This window comes from Heloderma suspectum, chromosome 4, assembly GCF_057233095.1.
Source record: "Heloderma suspectum isolate Gila_16-S chromosome 4, 16-S_ref, whole genome shotgun sequence".
NCBI lineage: Eukaryota > Metazoa > Chordata > Lepidosauria > Squamata > Helodermatidae > Heloderma > Heloderma suspectum.
The window spans coordinates 312,347,715-312,371,689 of NC_139461.1; the positions used below are offsets into that span (position 1 = coordinate 312,347,715).

General features: G+C 53.0%; 1 protein-coding gene across 1 annotated transcript in view; it reads right to left on the reverse strand.

The window, feature by feature from the left end:
• The window catches only part of NOL4L (nucleolar protein 4 like), a 163,498-nt gene extending 147,781 nt beyond the window's left edge, over positions 1-15,717 (reverse strand). Inside the window, exon 1 of the mRNA XM_084854573.1 lies at positions 14,891-15,717. Coding sequence (XP_084710699.1) covers positions 14,891-15,223 — 333 coding nt within the window. The 5' untranslated portion in view covers positions 15,224-15,717. The remainder of the gene's footprint in view (positions 1-14,890) is intronic.
• Between the last annotated feature and the right edge of the window lie 8,258 nt (positions 15,718-23,975).

A 23,975-nucleotide genomic window follows, 5' to 3' on the forward strand; every position in this document is an offset into this window, starting at 1 on the left:
TGGAGGCTTTGATTGCTGGGGGACAGCACCACTTGTCCAGACACTCCCCAAGCAGAGTAAACAGCTTTTGGGACTGCCAAGAGGCTGGAAAGCAAGAGGGGAAGAGGTCAGAGGGTGAACCCAAGAGCCCAGCAGTGGCTTTCTGGGAAGATGCAGGCAACATCCCTCACCCAATAGGACCAGAGGCATCAATAATGCAAGATCGCTCCTCTCCAGGTAGCTGGCACAAGACCTCCCGCAGCCAGCCAACTGGCTATCTCTACCTCGAAGAGGCAGGACAGGCAGGAGAGAAGCAATTAAACTGCAGCTCTGATTAGAGCTCAGGCAGACAACTCTGCTTGCATTAGCAACGCCTGAACATTTTTAAGTGTCTGAAAGGCTGGGGGAGAGGAAAGCGGGGCTGGCCTGATCCCTCCACCCGCTTCATCATCAGTGTTTTCCTGGTGCAGCAGCAGCAGCACAGCAGTGTGTGACGGATGCGCGGTGTCCCGCACAAGGCTCAGAGGCCGGATCCGGTTGCTAAGAGACAGGAGTGTGCTTCCCAGGCCACACTGACCTTTGTCACCGCCACCAGCTCAAGGGCTTTTGCTGGAGCAAAAGGGGGCGGGTGGCTAACGCTTGTGCAGGTGAAGGGAGGGAAGCCAGTGACAGCTCCACTGTGCAGCCAGCTGGGCCCAGACACAGAGCTGCACACCTCCAGTTAGGGGAGAGGTGTCCCACAGGGAGCAAGGTGCGGCTTGCTCGGGGAAGGGACAGTAAAAAACAAAGCACCTTAAAAGCCTTTCTGTGCAAGGGAGGGTTTGGGGAAGCCAGGCGGAGGCAGCCTTGGCTGCAGAGAGAGGCTCTGTGGGGGTGCCGAGTATGGCATCACTGCCCATCCTTGGCATCTGAGCAACAAAAGGAGCGATGCCTGCAGCAGTGTGGAGGAGGAGGGAGGCCGCAGAAAGCGAGACAAAGGAAGCAACTGGGAGACAGATCTGGTTCTAGGGCACACGCTGTAGCATCTACTTGCAACTGCTTTTTGTCATCGTTAGTTGAACGATGATCCCATTTGGGGGGAGACTTTGACTTGGAAGTCTCCAGCTCAGAAAATGGGATCACAGAATGATCTTTCTAAGAAGATCAAACACTGTCTAAGCACAGCCTTCCCCAACCTGGTGCCCTCCAGAGGTGTTGGACTACTACTCCCAGCATCCCCCAGCCAACACTTCTGGAGGGCACCAGGTTGGGGAAGGCTGATATAACACCTCATTAAAAAAAGCAGCCAATGTGATGTAGCAGCTGTCAGTCTAGGACCAGGGAGATCTGGGTTCCAATCCCCACTCCGCCCTGAATCTCATGTTATTAGCTCTCGGCCTACCTCACAGGGTTGCTGTAAGGATAAAATGGGGCAAGAGAGAAGGACCAGGTATGCTGGGAGAAAATGTAATAAACAAAACCAAGCCAGGATTCAAGCAACCCATCTGTCTAGCCCTGGTCACCAAAAGACGGTCCAAATAGTAAATGTTTTTCGGCACTCAGGCCTGGTTCACACAGACCATCATGTGATCTATCTATATGCATGACTACCTTGCACTTGATGATTGGCAAGTGAATGTGTGAAATGACCTCACTGAAAAGCACTGCGTTTAGGGATGTAGGCTAGAACCTGATACCAGACAGACCATCGAGGCTCAGTAACGTTTGCTCTGACTGGGATCTCCTGCATACTAAGCAGATCCTCTTCTGCTCAGGCACGACCTCTCCTGGAGGACTTCTGATGGATGCAAGGAGATGTAAATGTTCCCTCTGTGACGGCCCATTCACACATATAGGGCATCACTTGCCATGGTGTTCATGAAGTCATCACCAAGAATCTGAGCACTGAACACAACATACAAGCATTGAGAACTGCATGCTGACAGACAGCTTATAGCAGCCTTTCCCCAACCTGATGCTTTCCAGATGTGTTGGGGTGCAACTTCCATCATCCCCAGCCACTATTTATTTGTTACATTTCTATACCGCCCAATAGCCGAAGCTCTCTGGGCAGTTCACAGCAATTATGGACGACAGCAGTGCTGGCTGAGAATGATGGGAGTTGCAGTCAATTGATCTGGCGGGCACCAAGTTGGGGAAAGACCGGTTTATCATTTACAGTTTACACTTAAAATTGAAAGGGAGAGCAGGAAGGTGGTTCCAGGGATGGTTTAGGACAGCTTTCCCCAACCTGGCATTCTCCAGATGTGTTAGACTACAATTCCCATCATCTCCCAGACAGTAGAGCTTGTAGTTTGACACATCTGGAGGACACCAAGTTGGGAAAGGCTGGGCTGGGAGATCAGTTGGCAACAGAGGATTGGAAGATGAAAGATAGCTCAGGAAAGGTTTATTGAAGAGCTGCTCCTATAGTTAAAGAGCTTTACTTAATGTTCATGCTAAAAATTAAACCCACAGCTCCTTGCCTGATCCCTCACATAGAGTTACCTTTTACCAAGTCAGCCCGTTGGCCCATCTAGGCCACTGTTGTCTACTTTTCACTAGCCAGGCTCTCTGCAGGAGACAGACATCTTCCCCAGCCCTTTTTTTTTTTTTACATGACTCCTTCTTAAACTAGAGACAAATGGATAAGGCAAGCTGCTGCATTTTGGTCTCCCACACTTTTTAGGTACTAGATTGGTTATATATTTACATCCCTCTGGAGAGAGGTTGTGACGTTTCTTCCTCAGAGTTTCCAAAAGAAGACTGGACTTGTATAAAAACTGCTCTCCTTGGGCAGAAGGTTGGGCTAGATCAGCCTTCCTCAACCTGGTGCACAGCACGTGTTTTGGGCTACAACTCCCATCATCCCCAGCCAGCATGATGGCTGGGGTGGTGGGAGTTGTAGTCCACCACATCTGCAGGGCGCCAAGTTGGGGAAGGCCAGACTAGATTATCTCTGAGTTCCCTCTAGCTTTCTGACAATGCAATCTTGGACTTACTCCCCAGTAAGTGTTTTTAGGACTGCAGCCTCAATTGGTGGTGCCCTTTCCCCCCAGATTCACTTCTCCCTGCTGCCTGAGACCTGAACCGATTGGCCTGACAGAAAACATCACTTCAATGTTATATAGAAGTCTACTGCACATCAGCATGTAAAACTTCATGTGCAAAGCTTTGCTCATCGCCTCACATCAGAGAGAGCTAAACAAGTCACACCAATGGCAAGTCCAATGATCTGAGGAATGGAGCATTTTCCTATAAGAAAGACATAACTGGCACTGTCGCTTGGGCACGGGGAGATGACGGAATTTTCTTAAGAAAAACAAGCAAGGAGAAAGGCAAGCAGGGGGAACGTATTTACTCCCAAGATGCAAAGACTTGAGAGCCTCTGTTCCAAATGACAGGCAGCATCTTTAGTAAAGCCACAAGGAGGTGCATCTCCAGGCAACTGACTTCGGGAACTTCTTCCCATGGGATTGGGTGATGGACACCCAGCCGAAGTGGCTATTAAGAAAGGCTTCAATAAAAAATATGGGGAATGGTCTACTGGCAACTATTAACCACAATGGCCAGAAACCCAACTTCTAATGTTCACCTCCTGCCTGGGACCAAGAAAAGGGATGGTTGTTATTCCCACTACATGTGGGAATAATGTGAATTTCCCCGTGGCATCTGGCCAGCCACCACCTGTAGCAGCAAGGATGCTCAACTGGATTGGCTGTTTGTGTTGCCATACATGAGGAATTCCTATGTTCATAGCAAGTAAAGAAAAATGCCATTTTGTACCCCACATACCAGCAATCTCTCCCACCACTGCAAAACTTGCACACTGCTCACGCTCACCCTAAGAAGAGCATGGCTACCGTTTGACTGGCAAGCATCCTGCTGATGCACGACCAGACTCAGCAGCCCTTGCAAGAAAGGCACCGGCTGGCTCTCACAGACAGGGCTCCTGGGCATGCCCTATTGCGGCTCCTACCTAGTGGGCTGCAAAAACAGCGAAGTGCCCCCCCCCCGGTGAGTTCACCTTGGGCGCTACGCCCTACTCTCAAGGGAGGGAGGGAATAGGTGCAGGAACCATGAGGGAATCCAAGGAATATACATTTGCCCCTGCACCAAGTAACACGTAAAAACAGCTTAGAATTTTAAAATGTTCTATCTCAGTCATCCTTACATGCTGAAGGGGGCGTGGCGACCGTCACCTGTTGTCATTTGCTAGCTGGCTGAAGTCCCAGGCGGATCTTCCGCCCACGCGTGGATCAGGGAACAGGCTTCGCTGCGCACGGGCTTTCCTATCAGGGAAGCCCCACGTCCAGTGAAGCCAAGCTGGCCATGTCCCCTTCGCTTCTCCAACGGGGACAGCTCAGCCTCAGCATTACCTGCCCTGCCTCCTTCCCACAATGGGAGAATGAGGTGTGGCAGGCAAAGCTGAGCCAGCCAAGTTCCCTTTGCTCCTCTGAAAGAGAAGCAAAGGGGTCTTAGTTGGCTCTGCCTTAGCTTTGCTGCACATGGGCTTCCCTGGTCAGGGAAACTCCAGGCTCACAGCAAGTAGGGATGTACGAACGTCACTTACCTTTTCAAAGGGTGACATTCGTGGGGGGGGGGAGGCGCTCCGTCCCTCCCCCAAAAATTCTGGCCGGGGGGGAGGTGCTCCGTCCTTCCCCCCCTGAAATTCTGGCCGGGGGGGAGGCGCTCCGTCCCTCCCCCCTGAATCCTGGCCGGCCAGCTCCGCAAATGGTCGCGGCCATAGCTGCCGCCGTTTGCATCCCTGCAGTCAGCCGTGATAGGCTACGTAAATGTTTACGTAGCCTATCACGGCTGATTTAAAAGGAAAAAAAAAACGCGCGTACGCAAATGGCGGTGCCCATGGGTGCTGCCATTTGCGTACGTGCGTTTTTTTCTTCTTTTAAATCAGCCGTGATAGGCTACGTAAACATTTACGTAGCCTAGCACGGTGTTTTTAAAAAATCTAGCCATGATAGGCTACGTAAATCTTTACGTAGCCTATCACTTTTTTTGTGTTTTTTTTAACTGGAAATGGCGGCGGCGGCAGCCAGTTGGAAGACCGGCTGCCGCCGCTGCCGCCAAACCGCCGCTGCAGCTGCCGCCGCCAGGAAGATCTGCCCAAGGTAAATCCCGTCCTGGGGGGGGCGGGGGGCAGACCATTCCGCCACCGATTTCGGGGGGCCGAATACGCTGGCATTCGGCCTCCCCGAAATTCATGGCGAAATTCTCTGACATCCCTAACAGCAAGGGAACAGCGCAGGAGAACCCCTGCTGTTATTTCCAGTCTGTGATAGGAGATAACTAGGGGGATTGCGCTCCCCTCATCCTCCACAGCCCCAGGGAGGGCTTGCGGGAGCAGAGGGGGCGGGGCCTGCAGAGGTAGCACAAGCCTCCGCAGGCTGGATTAGGCCCAGAGGTTCTACACCCCTGCTGTAAAGTATCCTCATATTGCAGATGGACGAGCTGAGGCCAAGAGGCTACCTAGGATGCCCAGGGCTAGAAGCATGATTTAAGCTGACACTTCCTTATTTGTAGGTCTCGCTTTCTGGCCATTATGCTGTACCACCTATGAAGTCATTCTAAAGTGAAAGGACCAACAAAGCTAGATACACAGAGCCCAAGCCAAGATCTCTTCATCCGTCTTCGTAGGTTCCCAGGCATCTGTTTGTCCACAGAGGAAATGTTAAGACACCATTCCATGTTTAAAGCAAAAAATGGCCCGAAGTTTAGCAGGACGATCGTGTCTACAGTGGCTTAGCTCAGCGGTGTCGAACCTCTTTCAGCCCAAGAGCCAAATTCAGTTTCAAAGCGGGGGAGGCCAAAAGCAAAAGGGCAGGGCCCAAATACCATGCTGGCTTTTGCTGCCAGTAACTAAACATTAGGAGAGGAGAGTCATGTGATGTAAGAACAGCAGCAGAGAAAAACAAGCTAAAGAAGGCAGAAAACAACAATCACAAACTGGTTAGGTGGATGACTTCACAGTGAAGGCCCCTTAAATAAAGCTGTCTTCACTAGCCTCCAAAGCCCCCAAGGGCTAGGTGGGCTTCCAAAGTCTGGGCACCACAACCAAGCAGCGCCTGCTCTTCACAGCCACCAGCCATACTTCTGATGGTGGCGCAACACGGAGCAAGGCCCCTTTGGCAGATCTCACTGGGTGAGCAGGATCATGCACAAAGGAGCAGGATGTACATCAGCTTGTTTTGGTATCGTAGGGAAAAAAACATTAATTCAAAAAGGCGGCATTGTAATCATTCCCTGATCAAAAAGCTCAAGAATATAACCTAAGAAGAGCCCTGCTGGGATCAATCCAAAGAGTTGCGCATCCCCATCAGATAAAGTAATGAAAATGGGAAGAAAGTTGATCGCAATTCTTATTTTAATTGCCAGCCCAACCTAACAATACCTTTGATCCCAGATATTTATGTATGTAGTTTAAAAACACAACCCTGAGCAAATGTCAGATGTTTGATTTGCAAATGGGCAACTTAAGCACAGTTAACAGACCACTGACAAAGGGCATCTCAACATTCGACATGCCACACTAAGGATGAATTCTACTATCTGAATAGATGGTGCAAATGAAACAGAGCTGACCATTCTTACTTGTCACCTATGTGACCTGATAAAAGGTCACTATCTCCAGGGTGGGAACCAATTGCTTTTTCATGACTACTAGAGATAGCACACTTAAAAAGCTAGTGCTTAAAGAAAGCTATGGCTTAAAAAGCTGCAGCACTGACATGTGGTGGTGGGAAACCAAACAGACTCAAAGATCCTATCTTTCAACCCTTTTCTCTACAGTGAGATACTCAGTGCCCTGAGCCCCAATCCATCCCATGCATTAATGTGCACTGATAGATTATATTCTCCTCCCAACTTTTGATTCTTGTGCCCCAGAAGCAGGGAGTAGGTGCCCCGTGCCACAGGAGCTTGCTCAATATGATAGCACTCTTCAAGTACTTGAAAGGCTGTCATAGAGAGGAAGGCCTGGATCTCTTCTCGATCATCCCAGAATGCAGGACACAGAATAATGGGCTCAAGTTACAGGAAGCCAGATTCCGGCTGAACATCAGGAAAAACTCCTGACTGTTAGAGCAATACGACAATGGAACGAATTCCCTAGGGAGGTGGTGGGCTCTCCCACACTGGGGGCTTCAAGATGAGCCTGGACAGCCATCTGTCAGGGATGCTCTGACTTGGATTCCTGCATTGAGCAGGGGGTTGGACTCGATGGTCTTGTATGCCCCTTCCAACCCTACTTTTCTATGAGTCTATGATAATTCAAAAGTAGTCCCATACAACTAAAGAGGCAGCTCAAGCAAATAAGCCCAACCACATGCTCAAAGGGAACAGAAATAACATATAGTAATCAACCTAGCTAGCAAAATTACAGGGTCCAAAATAAATGAGATTGGTACGGGGAAATCTGAGTATTTTTTTTCCAGCCACTGGTTGGGTGGGCACTTTTTGCTGGCTCCTGATAGTTTGAAATTCTTTCTCCCCACAGCTGGAGGAGAAATTCCATCCTGACCTCAAAATATGGCAACTAGATTCCGAGTATGAATCAAAGGTCTTCTATCTCACTTCCCCAAAAGAAAATGTTCTTAGCCCTCAAGGAGCAAAGGCATAAGTGTGTTGTACTCAACAACCTGCCTGTGAGCTAACAACAAATTCTGGTGAGTTCCGGGGGGGGGAGCCCATTTTCAACTCCAGAGCCTTTTCAACTCATTTAACTGGATATGCTACCCACTGAACCTTGAACCTTATACATGCAAAGCAAGTCTTCTCTCACTACTAATGAGTGATGTCCCATTTCCTCCAGCACCAACACCCCCCCCCCACACACACACACACATTTTTTAAAATTGAGGGTGGGCAGAGAAGATTCTTAAAATGACAGCCTGGATATTCACAGGGACCACCTCAAAAAACTGCTCAATAAACCCCAATGGGAACAATCATGTTTAAGAGTGGACCAATAGTCAGGCTATAAAACTGTGGAGGTTTCTAAAAAAGCAACTTCAATAAGCATACAGCCTGGATGATTAGTGATAATTAAGAATTCTACTTATAGGCAGAACAGGAAAACCCTTCCTGTTCTAAGAAAAAAAACACCTTTACTCGTCTTCTCCCCAGGTTTAGCTCTGCATTCATAAATATCCCAACTCTGTCTTCCTCCCTCTTCACTACATGTCTTGAGGTCTAGTATCTTATTTTTTCCATTTGCTATGGTATATGGCCCTGTCTATGCCCTGACTTGTAATTGGAAAATAGTTACAAGTGTTAGCAGCAATTTTTCTACTTAGAGAGATCCGTCCACATGTATCCCTCTTTGTTTATCATGGTCTGTGTGTTTTCTGTTTAATTTACTGGTACATTACATAGGAGTAATAATGCAACAACTTCACTCATATTCCACGCTTTCCAAATGTTCCAGAGCCAAAGCACAAATTGTATGAGAGGGCTACAGTGAACACTCTGGCATAGGGTACAGAACTTCCTTGGTTTCACAGCTATAATTTGCAGCATTAATACTGTGGCAAAATGCACCTGTGCTTCTAGAGAGAGAGATCCAGCTCTTTACCTCTAGGGAAAGAATCCAGACTGAGCCATTTCGCCTCCCCCTACCCACCCTGGACAGACATTCTGAGCCCCTTCCCTGAAACTGACTTACTTTTTAAAGTCTGTACCCAAGGGATGAGCAACTGGGGCCCCAAGGCAAATCCAGCCCACTGAGGAGTAACAGCTCCCCCGCCACTTGCCAATCCAAAGGTAAGAGAGAGGTGTGGAACAACTGGTGGCCCATGGGGGTCACAGTCATTCCACTTTGCAAGAATGGGGGGGCAACTCCTTGACCCACCATTTTTCATCTCCTTTTCAATGAGGCCATCCGTAAAACTAATTGCTCACTAGCAACGAAAAATTTACTGAACTTACTCAATAAATCATGTTTAAACACCGTAACAGGCTACACGTATTTTGGATTTTTGCAGCTTTGCATTCATTTATGATCTCCTCCCACCCTGTCACATATACCCTCAGCTCCCCAACCATCAGTACAATTTTGACAGCTGCTGGCCTGAGCCCCCCCACCCGCATCAACCAACCCCCCTCCCTTGAGGAGAGCTCTGTGGCAGACAGAGAGAGTTCTGGAGCCAGGATGACAAGAGGGAGAAAGAAGCAGAGTCCACCATACAACCGCCCAAGTCCGCTCAGCTCAGCACCCACAGGGCCCATCATGAAGCCAGGCCCTCACCGTGTCTCGTCTTGCAGTCCAGTTTGACTCACCCTGCAAGCTCGCATCACAGGCCACCAGAAATATGAATCTCTCCTGCTAGGCCGGTCTGTGTTCTATAACCGTGACAAGCTGACATCACCCATGCCAGGTGAAATACAGCATCAATCCAGGAGGAGAAGCACAGGCATACTAGCCATTCGGGCAGAGAATGCTCAGGTGAGAAGCTTGGGGTGGGGGTGGGAAAGACCTCCTCTGGAGGAAACCCTTCCTCAGGAAACACTAAACGTTTCAGAGACTCACCCATTAAGACAGCTTGTAAAAGGCTCCAGAAATGAGCCCACCAGCCATCCAAATAACAGATCCAAGGTTTTCAAAAGCTAGTTTCAGCTTTACCAACCCCACCTGGGTTTACCCTAATTCAAAACAGTGGTTTCAACAGCGAAAGGCTGGATCTGAGAAGGTAAGCTGGATCTGAGCCATGCTAACCTTTGGGATCTGTGACGGTATAACAACAACAGTGCCTCTACACATGTACAAGAGAGCTTCATTTGAGCCAAGGATTGTAAGATGCTATTATTATGCTAATGTAAGGCATGCTATTTATTGTACTTCATAGTTTTAAGTCTCGTCTTGTGAACTGCCCGGAGTGCCTCAATTATTGTGTGGTATAGAAATGTAACAAAATAATGAACAATTAATATGGAAGAGCTCAGCCCTAAACTGTGCAAAATCAGCTAGCAGTAACAGAATGAACCAGGTACCAGCCTGGGAGGATGGGGTGAAAGTACCTCTGAGCATACACCGAGTGCACTTCCATCTAACCTGAGCAACTCCAGCCTGTTGCTACAAATCTGGGATTTTAGCAGAAGAGCTCTAGGGACAGAGGATGTCATGAGCAAAATGCCGTTTGTCCCACCAGAGCCTCTGTTTTGACACACGAAGAAGCACAGGCTGAAGGGTGACTAAGGGGCCTCCTGCGGGCCTCTGTGCACCGGATCCTGTGCAGCACACAGACGGGGTGGGAGGGGAAGCAGGCTCCAGGCCTGACCAGGCCTTTGTCTGAAGCTCTTGCAGACCTCCGTCTGGGAAAGTGACATCCACAGAGCTTCAGTGCCAGACACAGCCCTGGCTGCCTGTCCCGCCCCGCACCACACGGCCATCTGCTGCCCCCAGAGCTCAGCCAGGCACAGAAAGCTGCCAGCCAGCAGCATCCCAATCGACCTGAAGCAGATTAGGGCCCTCTCAGCTTGGGGAGGACAAGGGGAAAGTTCGGCCAGGACAAACAGGAAGGAGCTGTCCTGGGGATGAGACGCTTTCGCCGCACGTCAGGCCGAAAACATGTTTTCTGCCCTGCAGAAAGAGGCTTGCCCCAAGCACACGCAAGGCCTCCCTTTGCCTGCAAGCCGGGCCAGAGCTGTCATTAGGAGGGAAGATCTTATCCTTGCCACCACCGCTGCTGCCGGGTTCCCTCCGCACATTCTTCTGTCCCTCTCCTATTGCTCTGGACCTCGGCTTTCTCCTGACAACCTGCAGACACTGAACAGCGCCTTGCAGAAAGCCCTCCCTCCGGGCACAGCAGCCCCGCCTGAATTTCAGCCCCTTTGTCTGCAAAACTGAAGGACCCTCACTCTGGGTGCCAGCTCTGAAGTAACATGGCCTTTCCCTGTGGTGACAGTGGGACTGGGCTACCCCAGAGCAAAGCCACAAAGCAGGGGGGGGGATGCTGGCTGGAAAGCTCCATGGCAACCTCCTGCGCACGACTACCGTTTGTGCTACTAATTGGCAGAGCTAATTGCCCCAGTCAGCAGCATCTGACAGCATTCTGCCCTCACAGACTCCCTCTCTCTGCAGCCCAGCAAGCAAAAGGCAATGCAGGCACTCTTGAGCAACAGGTGCCAGAGTGGGGCAGCCCACAGCAACCATCCAGCAAGGCCGCCATGCAGGGACAGGCATTTTTGCCAAGAAAGGTGGGATACGCTGGAAGGCGTCACAGTAACAGAGGAGCCCAAGAAGGAGGCGGATGGCCAAACCCAGAAGCAGAACCACCACCACCCACCCAGAGAACCAAGCCTAGAAGAGCGAGGAACACAATACTGGCATGGCAAACGAAAGGCTTCTTTTTTGCCCCCCTTTTCCCCAGTCGCTTGGTCAGCTTGGGAAACCAGACACTTCTCACATTGGGAAACCACCCACAAGACCTCAGGGCATAAGCATCACGAAAGTGCCCCCTTTTGAAAGGGAGACCCAAGAACCAGTTTCTAGGTTTGTAGATCAATCTCTCGGTTTGTAGAGTGGGAGGTAACATAATGGGGGGAAATAGTATCAGAATATTCGTCTGCAGACCCTATGATGTGGACATTTAAGTTGCTGAAGGAGGGCGGCGGGCAGGAGACAGAACAAATTCTAGTTGCTTTGAACAGCAGATGATTTGGGCCCAGAGGTGCATGGCAGGTTTGGGGGATGTAACTGAAGGCTGCAGAGTTGGATACAGACACATCTGATTCTTAGCGTACAATCCACTGTGTTATTCGCCCATGCCAGCCTCACTGAAATAAAGGAGAGCCGTGCAAGAGCCCCATCCAGTCATCTCAGTGGCCAGGTTTACATGTCACAACAACCCTCTCAACAACCCCAGGGGTTTTAAAACCCTGGTTTGTCGTTCCATGACAACCAGCCAACGGAGCTCATGCAGGAGAGCACATGAACTATGCCCAGTGTTTATTAAGGGGAGGAAAAGGGAATGCTGGTACTTGGATTGCCCCTGTGTGGGGCAGCCCTAGGAGGGCTGCTACTTAAATAAAAATGGCTCCTTTACATATGCAAACTATTTTATAAAGGCACGCAAAGATGGCTATATGCCCTCTGACTAACACTGAGGTTAAGTCAAAAGCAAACAACAACAACTATAAAAACAAATAGTGGGAGAAGGGCATTTAGAAGCCATGTGGGCAGCAGAAAAACTGGCCAGGTGGGTTTAAGATCGTACAGATGGCGAGGCTGTCAAGGGGGCAGGGGCCATTTTGAGCCACATTCTCCCCTCCTTGCAACCAACCATCTCTTGCTTTCCTTTCTACCGGCTTGCAGGCACTGCAATCTCTGGGAATTAAATGGGCTAGTCTGTCCCTCTAGCAACTCCTCTGAACCTCAAGAGGCCACGGCTGTGCTTGTTGATTTAGAGGAGTCGAGGTGTGTAGTGTATCCTGCAGGAAAGAGAAGCAAATATTGGGCCCAGGGACTCATGCTTGTGCTCTCTCTCTGTGCATGTCTCTCTCTCCTCTCTCTCTCTCTCACACACACACACACACACACACACAGTGGGCTGGCTTCTGCTTGTCACTATGCAAAACAGACTTAGATTTGGGAGTCCCAAATGACATGGCGGCAGGATATGGGTGTGTGCGCCCCTGTGCAATTACACAACCTCACAGCAAGCTCTAGGGAGGGAGATGGACCAGGCCTCTTGGGAGTCCTCAGACAAGCGCCTCATTTGGGAAAGCAGGATGTGTAGCAAGCAAGGCCGAAAACAAGCAGAGGGGTGATGGTGCTTTGGATGGTAGGGTGGGTTCGCACATTTGCACAATTTGGGGAGGCAGAGAAGATATGCATGGCAGTGGGGTTGTTTTATGCTTACCCCTCAAAGGAAACCAAAAAACCCTCATTCAGTATAATACACACACAAGACAGTTCAAAAAATCTAAAAAACATGAAAACTGCACCCTGGAGGGGGAAAAAGATACTAGAATGACCCTCCCCCCTAATAAGAGAGCCAGATGGGAGTAAGAGAGCCATGTCTTTGGAGCCATTTGCCACAGATGGGCTGCCCTCCACATCCCCCTCACTTGGAACACCCTCCCAGGTCCTCCGGATGGAAGCAGCAAAGGGGGGGGTATGAAATAAATAAGTAATCCTCCTCCTCCTGTGCTAGACACTTTTCATCCCTGCGTGTGGAGAATTCTCCCTGCCAACCCTTGAGCCCAGCAGCAGCAGAGCTAAGCTGGTGCCTCCTTCCTGGGGAGGGAGGGGAGAGGCAGGCGCGCACACGCACGCAGAAGACACACACACACACACACACACACACACACGCGCACAAGTGCACTTTTCCAGCAAGGCCACCTCGACCAATTGTCTGCCAAGCGCCCAATCTCCTGGGCAGATGGTGCAAGGGGCGGGAGGGGGGGCCGGGGATGCTTGCTCAGAGCTAGCTGGAGAGAACCACCCCCACCCCTCTTTCCAGTGTGCCAAACCCCACCCTGGCACAGCCAGCTGAGGAGAGGAAAAAGGATGGATGTAAAAAGGAGGGGGGGAGGATGCACATGCAAATTGCCAAAGGCACGAGGCAATTCTGCCCCCCCCTCCTCCCGCCTGCACGAGCAGGAAGTTTAAATAGGTTCGGCTACGGGCGAGGGCTGGGCTTGGGCGGGGGGGATCCGTCCGGTCCGGTCCAAGGCCGGCCAGCAGAACAATGAGGCCGGGACGGAGGAGGGCGGCGGGAGGGCTGCTCGGCGGGCCGCGCCTTCGCCGGGCCGGGCCGGGCCGGGCGCCTGCTGGGGCTGAGGCGAGGCGGGGGGGCTCGGCGGGCGGGCGGCACAGCGCCCTCCTCCGCGCCCGGGCTCGCCTCTGCGGCCGGCTCAGCGCGGAACAATGCGGGCTCGCCTCCTCCGGGCGCTCCTGCCAAGCGGCAGCGGGCTGCGGGCGGGGAAGCGGCTCGGCGGGACAGGCGGCGGCGGCGGCAGGGCGGAGGGGGGAAGCCGCCCGGCTCGCGCCAGCCGCCCCGCCACCCGCGCTGTGACCTGCGCCCCGCCGGCCCGGGAGAGGCGGCGGCGGCCCGCGGCCCCAGCGCTGCCCTTGGCCGCCCCCCGCCGCCGCGAGCAGACGGCGGGGCGGGGCGGGGCGAAGGGGCGGGGCGGGCGCCCTCTCCGCTCCTCCCGCGAGCAGGCCCGGGACACGGGCGGGAGGCGCCCGCCGGGAGAGCCCGCGAGGCGCGCCAGCCCGCGTGCCCCGTGACCGGGCGGCCGGGGGCCACCCAGGCGCCCCGCGCCCTCGCGTCCGCCCGCGCCCGGGGGCAGGGCTTGCCCAGAATTCGGTGCCACGGCGGGGCGGGCGGCCAGGCGCTGTGGGCGGTGACGTGCGCCGAGCTGCCCCGAGTGCGGCGAGCCAGGCAGCCGACCCCCCCGCCTCCTGCAGAGCTCGAGGAAGTGGGACATTTGGAGACGGGGGGAGACGAGACACGCGCTCGTCTTGCGCCCGGGCTCGAGGAAGGGGGCGCCTCCCACGCTCGAGCGCCTTCGCTCCCACCCAAATGACCTCACGAAGCTGGGGAATGGTGGGGGTCTCCTCTGGGCAGGGGCCGTCCGGCGGGGGCAGGGGGAGCGCTGGCCAGCGGGTGGGGCGGGTCGCCGACTCCGCACGCCCGCTTCTCGCCCCTCCGCTGCCCCCCACCGCGAACGGCCTCCTGCAGTGCCGGGGGAGGGGGCGTGGGCGTCCGGCGGGATTCCGCGCACCCTCCTCGCCAGGCAGCGCAGGACGGGGGCGGCGGGGCCGCTGCTCCGCTGAGCGCGCCCGGGCAGCCCCTCCACCCACGCGCCACCCTCCCGGGGCAATGCAGTGCCGGGACCCGGGGCGGAGGAGACACAGACACGGCACACGGACGGACGGACGGACGGACAGACAGGCGCGGGGCGCACTAACCGTTCCCGTTTTCACCGGCACATAGACCACCACTTGAGCCATCTTCGCCGCCGCGGCCGGCGACTCCCGGGTGCCGTTGCCCAGGCGGAAGCCCTTGGAGCGCACCCAGAACTGGAACTTGCCTTTCTCCCCTCCGCCGCCGCCGCCGCCGCCGGCTCCCCCCTGCAGCACCTCGGCGATGCGCTGGTACTTGCTCCGTGTCACCGTCTTGGTCTTGGCCGAGTCGCCGTAGGTGCGCAGGCACCAGTCCCGGAACTGCCGGCCCAGCTCGCTGTCCCCGGGGCGGCTCCCGCTTGCGGACCGCAGCAGCAGCGGAGGCGGCGGCTTCGGCATGGCTGGCGGGCGGGCGGGCGGGCGGGCGGGCGGGCGGGCGAGCGAGCGAGGGCGCCCCTGTCCCGGACCGAGCGAGCGAGCGCGCGCTGCTGCGCCCTGCTTGGCGCGGCGCGAGCGAGCGGGGAGGGAGGAGCCCGGCTGGCGAGCAGGGCAGGAGCCGCGGCGGGCGGGCCGGAGGCGCACGGGAGGCGGCCGGCCAGCCGGCCGGGACAGCGGCGCTCGGGGACGCACCGGCGGCGGCGGCGCCAGCAGCCAGCAGCAGCCGCTCCTGCGGCGGTGACACCCGCTCGCCTGGCAGGCGGCGGCTCGGGCTCGTCCCCTCCTCCTCCTCCCGCTCCTGCCTCCTCTGCCCCCGCCCGCCCGTGCCTGCTCGCCTGCCTCCAGCCCTCCGCCCCTCGCCGCGGGATCCCACCTGTTAGAGCCGCCGCCTCCCCTCGCCGCGGCGTCGCCCGGGGCGCAGCGCGCAAGGACGAGCCGCCGGCGCCGGGCCCCTCGAGGGGCTGGGCGGGGCGGGCGGGCGAGGGACGGGGCGCGGCGCGGCGCTGGGGCAAGGACGGGGAGAGGGGAGAGCCGCGCGGGCGCCCCGGGGGCACCGCCGCGCGGCCACAGGGGGCGCTCGGAGCCGCCCGAGCCCGCGCGAGGGCGTCCTGCTGGCTGGACCGGGAGGCGGCGACAAAGCCGGGCAGGCTGCCGGCCGCGGGGGCCGCGGGCTCAGCGCCGCGGGGAGGGCGGGCGCGGCGAGCCGGGCGGCGAGGCTCGAAGAGGAGCGCGCGCGGAGCGAGGCTGGCGCCCGCGGTGCCCCCGCCCGCCGCGGAGCTGCCCCGCCGTTGCCGCCGGCCTCCCTCCCTCCGTCCCCCGAGTCCCGGGGCAGCACGTGGCCCTGCTCGCTCTTCCGGCAGCGAGGCAGAAGCGGCCGGGCCGGCGGGGGGGGGGGGGGGCGGACAGCTGCTCGTCTCCTCCGGCAGCTCGAGGGGGCGTCCCCACGCGGGGTGAGGGGGACGCCCCCCTCAGCCGCCCCCGCGGGAGGCTCCTACTGGCCCGGGGCATCTCGGGCTGGGAACCAGTAAAGTAATAGCGAGGCAGCCGGAACCTACAAGCATGTGCAGAATGCCGTCGCCACCAAGCGAGGTCGGGGGAGTGACGCCACTCTGGGGAACGTACAGAATAAGAATAAAAGGTGCTGGCTTTGAGCGTGTGTAGAGTGCTTCTCCCTCACCGCTGAGGCTGGGCTGGAGGGGAGGGGCCGTAGCGCACTGGCAGAGCCCCCGCTTCGCATGCGGAAGGCCCCAGGCTCAGTCCCCACATCTCCAGGCCGGGGTAGGAGAGAATCCGGCCTGAAACGCTGGAGAGCCGCAGCTGCCAGGCCCCGTCGACAAGGCTGGGTGGATGGACCAAGGGCCTGACGCCGTAGAACGCAGCTTCCGACGGTCCTATGAGAGTCGAGGGACTCGGAGCCCAACTCGAAACATGTGCAGCAAGAAAGGACGCCATGGCCGTGAGCGCTCACAAGGAGCCTATCCAACAGCATTGACTTGGGGTTAAGGCCCCCAACAGTGACTGTTTTATGTGCACTACAGTCTTATGCACACCTACTAGGGGGTACATCCCATTGAAATCAGGGTGGTTTACCTCCGAGCAAACTTGCATAGGATTGCGTTGTTAATCATAACATTGGTAGTGCTTCTCTGGGCATGTGCAAAGTACTTTGCCTTTCCTAGTGAGTCTGGAATTAGGGGTGGGCTTGCCTGATTCTTGACCTTTTATCTTCCATTTTTGGAATTGAGCAGCTGGCACCATCATCTCTGAAAGCGTACAGACAAGACCGAGGTACTTTTGGTGGGAGACAAGAGGAAGTTGGGGGGTGTTGGTGTTGAATGGGGTACAGCTACCCTTGAAAGACCAGGTCCGCAGGCTGGGGGTCATTTTAGACTCCCAGCTGTCCATGGAGGCTCAGGTTTCAGCTGTGAGCCAGACAGCGCTGTACCAACTCCATCTGATACGGCGGCTGCGCCCCTTCCTTCCCAACCATCCGCTCCCTTCGTTAATACATGCCCTGGTCTCCTCTCGTCTAGACTACTGTAATGCACTCTACATGGGGTTACCCTTGAAGACGGTTTGGAAGCTGCAGCTGGTACAGAACGCAGCAGCTCGCCTGATCAAAGGCATCCACCAGCATGATCACATCACTCCAGTGCTGAAGGAGCTGCACTGGTTACCAGTTGCTTTCCGGGCCAAACTCAAGGTGTTGGTTTTGACCTTTAAGACCCTATATGGTTCCAGCCCAGCCTATCTTAAGGAGCGCCTCCAGCAGCACTGGACAGGCTGCTTAACAAGATCAGCCTCGGATGGCCTCTCTGTCCCATCAGCCAGGACAGCTAGGCTGGTGAGGACGAGCGAGAGGGCGTTCTCTGTGGTGGCCCCACTCTGTGGAACTCCCTCCCTAGGGAACTCTGCCATGCCCCCTCTTTAATGAGTTTCCGTTAAAAACGTGGTTGTTCAGGCAGGCATTTGGGGTGGGTTAGGGTATTTTTAGAAATACGTTTTAAAGTAGAATTTTATTGTTTTACAATTGTATTGCTGTACATCACCCAGAGTGGCCGGGTGACCAGCCAGATGGGCAACTAAGAAAATAAATAAATAAATGCAGGTGTATCCCCCCCAAAAAAAAATTGAGTTGGGGGAGATTTGCCATTGCTAAATGGTTTACACATCCTGTCCACTACTGCCCCTTCTCCACTTACCTTCCCTTTCAAAGCAGTGAGGAACCCACCAGCTGTAGCCAGCGCTGGCTGGAACTGGCCAGGGCTGGGTTTTCTTTGGTGAATGATGCCAGGGGTTGGGGCGGTGGTTGCAAGGCCCTCCTCTCAACAAGACAGAATGGTGGAGACATGAAGGGTGCTTTGAAAATGCATTCTAAGCCCCGGGAGGGAGGGAGATGTTGCCATAAGAAATGGTGTGGGATTTCCCCGTTTCTCTTACACATTTCCTTTTTAACTGGGGAAGGCGGGAGGGGTCACTTGTAAAGCTCTCTTTTCCCCCATGTTCCTTATTTCTAGAAATGTGAAGAATCCCACAAGAAATACTGCTAATCTTCTTAACATTCACTTGATTTCCCCTAAAATTCCCACAGGTATTGGAAATATGTGCTATGCGCATTTGGGGCTGTATGCGCGACCTCCCCAGTTTGCCTTTGATTTCATGTTAGGGAAAACTCAGCAGTAACTCTACCTAACTCCGGTTCAAAGAGGTTGTCATTGCTGTGTCAAGGCGTATTAGTGTTTCCCTCTGACATCACCATTTACAATCTGATGAAGTGGACTGTAGTCCATGAAAGCCCTGCCGCTGAAGGAATCCACGGAGGCTCCACAGGCCAGAGATTCCCCATCCCTGGTCTACACGAACTGGCAGCAACTCCCCAGAGTTTCAGACAGGAATCTTTTCCAGGCCTACCTGGAGATGGCAGGGATTTAAATGGAGAACTTCTGCATGCAGACACCATGGTCCTTCCTCTAAAAATAAAGTACAATTCCAGTCTTTATGGTACTGAATAAAGGGCTGATTTAAAAGCGACATAGGAGGCTGCCTGATACTAACTCAGACTATTATTCAATTTACCTCAGTATTATCTACTCTGGCTGGCAGCCATGGCTGTCCAGGGATTCAGACGGGGGGTCTTTCCCAGCCCTACCTGGAGATACCGGAGATTGGAAGTGCATGCACAGCTGTGGTGCTTCACCAGCTATATAGGTGGTGGAAGGCAAGGAAAAGCAGATACTTAGGGCAAGCCCAAGCACCCAAGTGGGCAACTGTGCCCAGATTCAGAATGGACCAGAACGTGGGTCCACCTAGCCCAGGATTGTCTGCTGTAACTAACTGCGGCTCTCCCCTTCCCATCCCTCCTTCCTGGGATCCTTTTGACCAGGTATGCCAAGGACTGGACCTAGGACCTTGGCCATGCAAAGCATGGGCTCTGCCACTGAATTACAGCCCCTCTTCAAGGGTCCCAAACAGACTGTGGTCTCTGATTTTGTGGACAGCCTGCCTAATTCCACACATTCACTACTGGTAGTAGTACAACATGCTACTGACCACGACGTTTCCACACCTGTAAAACGAGAACACCAGTCTCACCTCACACAACTCGCCCTGGTCCGATCGAGTGGCTCACATGCAGAAAGGGCCAACTTGGAAACGCTATTGCCACCAGCAGCGGCAGCGTATTAATTTTTATGTTTTCTTCAGTATTTTCCACTATGTAAGGTTCATTGCAATTATTATTTGATCTGTTATTTGTATCTTACCTACCTAATGAAACATTAGAGCCACTATATCACTCATGCAACACAATGCTGTGTATGTTTATTCAGAAGCAAGACCCATAGAGTTAAATAGGACTTACTCCCAGGTAAATGGGACTTGCTCCCATAGAATTGCAGTCTCTTCACCCCATATTTTGGGGTGGGATATCACTTGTGGGATATTTCACCTAAAGTTCTACAAAGGGGCTTTCGTTAAGGATCAATTGGCACGTAAGATGAGCTTTGTAAGAGCTGAGCTGCTAAATATATTTTGGAAGAGCTTAATACCCTGTCAGGGAAATGAGGACAAAGAAGGTCATCTTTGTAAGAGCTGAACTACTAGATCAAAGCCAGCCTTCTGGCAGAATATCTCTAGCATTCCCTCCTGGACTGGGACCCCAAGAGGCCCCTGTGCATCTTCTGCTTCCTAAAACCAACAAGAATGGCACTCTTGACAGCCATTCTTTGGCCAAACTACACATGATAACAAGACAACCATTTGTGCTCAGATAAACGGTGCTGAGCACACACCCACCTGTGCGCAGCTTGCCTCCAGCCATTTCCCCCAGTACTTTTCTCCCCACGGGTCTTACTTGCAGTGTTGCTTTATGTGAAGTTGGGGCAGCCCCAAGTTTAAACAAATGGAGCTATTGCTGTCACATGTAACTTGAGCAGTTGATATTGGACATGATCCACTGCAAAGTTCTTTTGTATACAATAGTGGTCTTGTGCAGCTGCCATTCATTTCAATGGGACTTGCATGGGGGAACTTCCTGGTGATTGTGCACCGTACAGTGCAATCCTATACATGTCTACTTAGAAGTAAGCCACATTGAGTTCAATGGGATTTATTCTCAGGTAAGTATGTATAGAATTGCAGCCTGAATGTTCCAGATGAGTCACAGGAAATATGGCAGTCTCTAGGAGAAATATGATCCAAGCTGGTAATTAACTTACTGGTAGCAAGCTTTGCAAGAGGTCAACTGCAGATTTTTTCATTAGAATTTCTCTGAGTAAATGCAGATATTAAAATGTAATAACCGATTAATGTCTGTGCCTTGTGGGTCTGAGGGCTTCAGGGCAAGACATACTGGGCACAGCATTAGTTTCTAGGTCAAGGGGAATTCCCTACAACATTTTTTGAAATGGAGGGAAATCATAAAACCATGGATGTGATGCTGCTTATTTTACCCCTCTGCAGGAAGCAACCGAGCGGTGCATTTATGCTATGGGGACAAACACTGGATGAGCCGAGGTTCTTCTGAAGTCCAGCTAGATAGGATACAGTCAACATCTGGAGTACGATTCCTCTATGGATTTTGTCATGGGATGGAGCCATGCTTTGCTTACCCCAATAAACCTTGGGTTGTTTATTTACACTGTCATGTCAGCAGGAGGCGTCATACAATTCCTTTTGGTGACAAATAACCTGGTGGAGATAGATTGCTCCCCTTTTTGTCTGGCAGCATAGATATTCAAGAGTGGGGCTCTCTCACCAACAAGTGTGGGGAAGGAAAACCCTTGTCTCTTATTCCCCTTCCCTTCTTCAATACTTCGCATTTGTGTACATTTCTCTTGGATCACCTGGAAAGATCTTCCCCTCCCCAAGTAGGAAGCTGGACCTTTCCAAAGTCATACACTCCAATTGTCTCGGGTTACCATAGACAATGTCACTATTTTCTGAAACCTGTCCCAGGTGTATCATGCTTTGTCTTTTGCATCCAGCTCCATCCCTAAGCTCTAGAAGTCACACTCAGACTCCGTGTGTGTGTGTGTGTGTGTGTGTGATGCACATACATGTAAATGCTCACCCATGAACACCAAGGCATCATCTAGTGCTCAGCCTGCCATTTCACATGAGAAGCTTATTTGGAATGGTAGATTATAAAACAAAAATCCTTCTGGGCTTTTACAATAGTGCAGTTCAGGCTGTTGTAAAGTAAATTAGCACCACAGAGGGGAGGTCTTCTGTAGTGTGCGTTGGGAAGGGAGGATGGGGGCTCCAGCACTGATCACTGATGTAAGAATAGGAATGTTGAAAGTGTGTCCCATCGATGGAATGCTGGCAGGTATGCAGGTAGGTGATTTCTCACAACCAAACTACAGGGGATAGCGCTGTAGGTCCATTGCAGGCAGGCAGAAGACTTGTTCTCTGTTACTAATGCGATTACTTGATAGTGAAGAACTGTGGGCAGTTTGCTAACTTTTCCATGGCACTGTTCAGGTGTTTGAGCACAGGTGACAAAAATGCTACAACACCGCTGTGTTAAGTCTGTTGCAGCAAAAACAAGCACACAAAACAAATTTGGGGGCTCCTCAAAGTCTAAGGCATCACCAGTGTTTGCAGGCAACAGCCTACTTAATTAGAAGGTCCCCCCGCTGCCCGTGATTAGCACAGCCTCTTGCCCCAGTAAATCTAAGCAGTGCAGATAACTTAAGAACATAAGGAGAGCCCCGCTGAGTCAGACCAAAGGCCTGTGTTTTCCACACCAACCAGGTGCCTATGGCATAGCCTTCCCCAACTATGCAGGCTGGGGGATGATGGGAGTTGTAATCCAACCCATCACCAGGCTGCAGAAGGCTGCTATGGCATTTTGAGGTGAAAAGGAGCCAGGGGGCCCCCGCAATTGCCAGTCAGATCAGAAAGAGCTTTTCTCTCGACTTTGACTTGCTGGAAGGCTTTCTTTCAGCCTCAGCCCACCAGTTATAAATTATGGGTCACTGCGAGTAGATGGCCATGAGGGCTGTAATGTCTGTAGCAGCAAACCCTGCAAATTGATGCTGCAGGAGATTACAAGGTGGGAAAAAAAACACTTCACCAAGCACTGCAAGTTGTACAACAACATCTGATCACAAAATGGCTGCTGTCCTAGGTTTATTTCCCTGCTGGTGTTCCACAGAATGATTTCCCACCAGGCCCCCACTCACAGGACATTTGGGATCCAACTATCATCTGCAGAAAGAGTAGAAAAGGGAAGTTACCCTTCTAGTTACCCAAAACCTCCCCCCCCCCGTTTTTACTGATCTCTCATTCTGTTGTTAAATCTTAATCTAAAGATATTATCATGATATCTTGATAAGCTTCGTCTGCTGGTTTTGTGGATCAAATTGCTACAAAAGGCAGAAGAAAAGGCCTGCCCAAATTTTCTCGTAAGTTGGGACGGCTTCCTGAAACTGGCCATTTTCTTTCTCACGGGCAGCAAGCAGATGAGGTGGTCAGCCTATGCTTGGGCTGTAGGGTGACCATGTGTCTTCTTTTACAGTCCTCTATTTGACGGAGTTCTCTATTTCAGGGGTGCAGAACTTCTTGCAGCCCAGGGGCCAAATCCCATTTCTGAGAAGTTTTCAAGGGCCACATTCTGCTGGTGGGCGAGGCCAAAATTACAAACAATATTTAAAATACCAGCATATTTAAGATTAAAGCTCTTGCTGCCGCTAATGCAGGAGAGGCATTTCAACCTTTTAGAATGGGGGGAAAGTTGCACAAAAGATGGGGAAACCACCCAACAATAGGTGGTTGGGGGGAAAGGGGGAGGAGTCATCTGAGGAATGCAAAGGGTCAAATTTGCCCCTCACCCCTCCCTCCCTCCCTCCCTCCCCGGTCTGAGATTCTTCCCCTCTGAAGGGCTGCCCTGTGCAATTCCAGTGTAAAAGTAAAGAATCATAAGAACTGTTACCAGTTAGCACCTGGACAGCAGACTGACAGGAGCACAATGGGTCACCTGGTCGCAGTCTTCCACACTATGGTGAGATGCACTGCATTTCTATTTAAAGTCTAATAATTATTTCTAAATTTGCAGCTATACATATAAATCAGCACATGCAAATTTTAAACAAATCCGCTGTCTTTTGCCCTCTGTTAATGACACAGATCCTCTCTTTTGGCAATCCATAAGGAGCCACCCTAACCACGTCAGGCTGCAGGTGTGAACTAAAATGAAAGGACGCTCCTCCTCCATGCTCAAAATGCCTTGCGCACAGAACGCTGCCACATCAGGGAGAAGGATTGTACGTTTCCATCATGTGCGCCCTCACCTGCAGGTTGAAGTGGTGCAGTCCAGAAAGAGGTTGACCATCTCATCTGCAGCTCTTAGTAAAGGCTCTGGTGGTTCCACATGGACCTATGGCCCAGTTGGAGTCCACCAGGAAAAGAGCTTTCAGAGTAGTGGCCCCCATCCTGTGGAATTCCCTGCCTGTGGAGGTCAGGCAGGTGCCAATGAGAGGAGACCAGGGCATATATTACCGATGGGAGCAGATGGTCGGGAAGGAAGAGGCACAGCTGCCGTATCAGATGGAGTTGATACAGCGCTGTCCGGCTCACAGCTGACACCTGAGCCTCCATGGACAGCTGGGAGTCCAAAATGACCCCCAGGCTGCAGACCTGGTCTTTCGAGGGTAGCCGTACCCCATTCAACACCAGGTCAACATCCCTCAGCCTCCTCTTGTCTCCCACC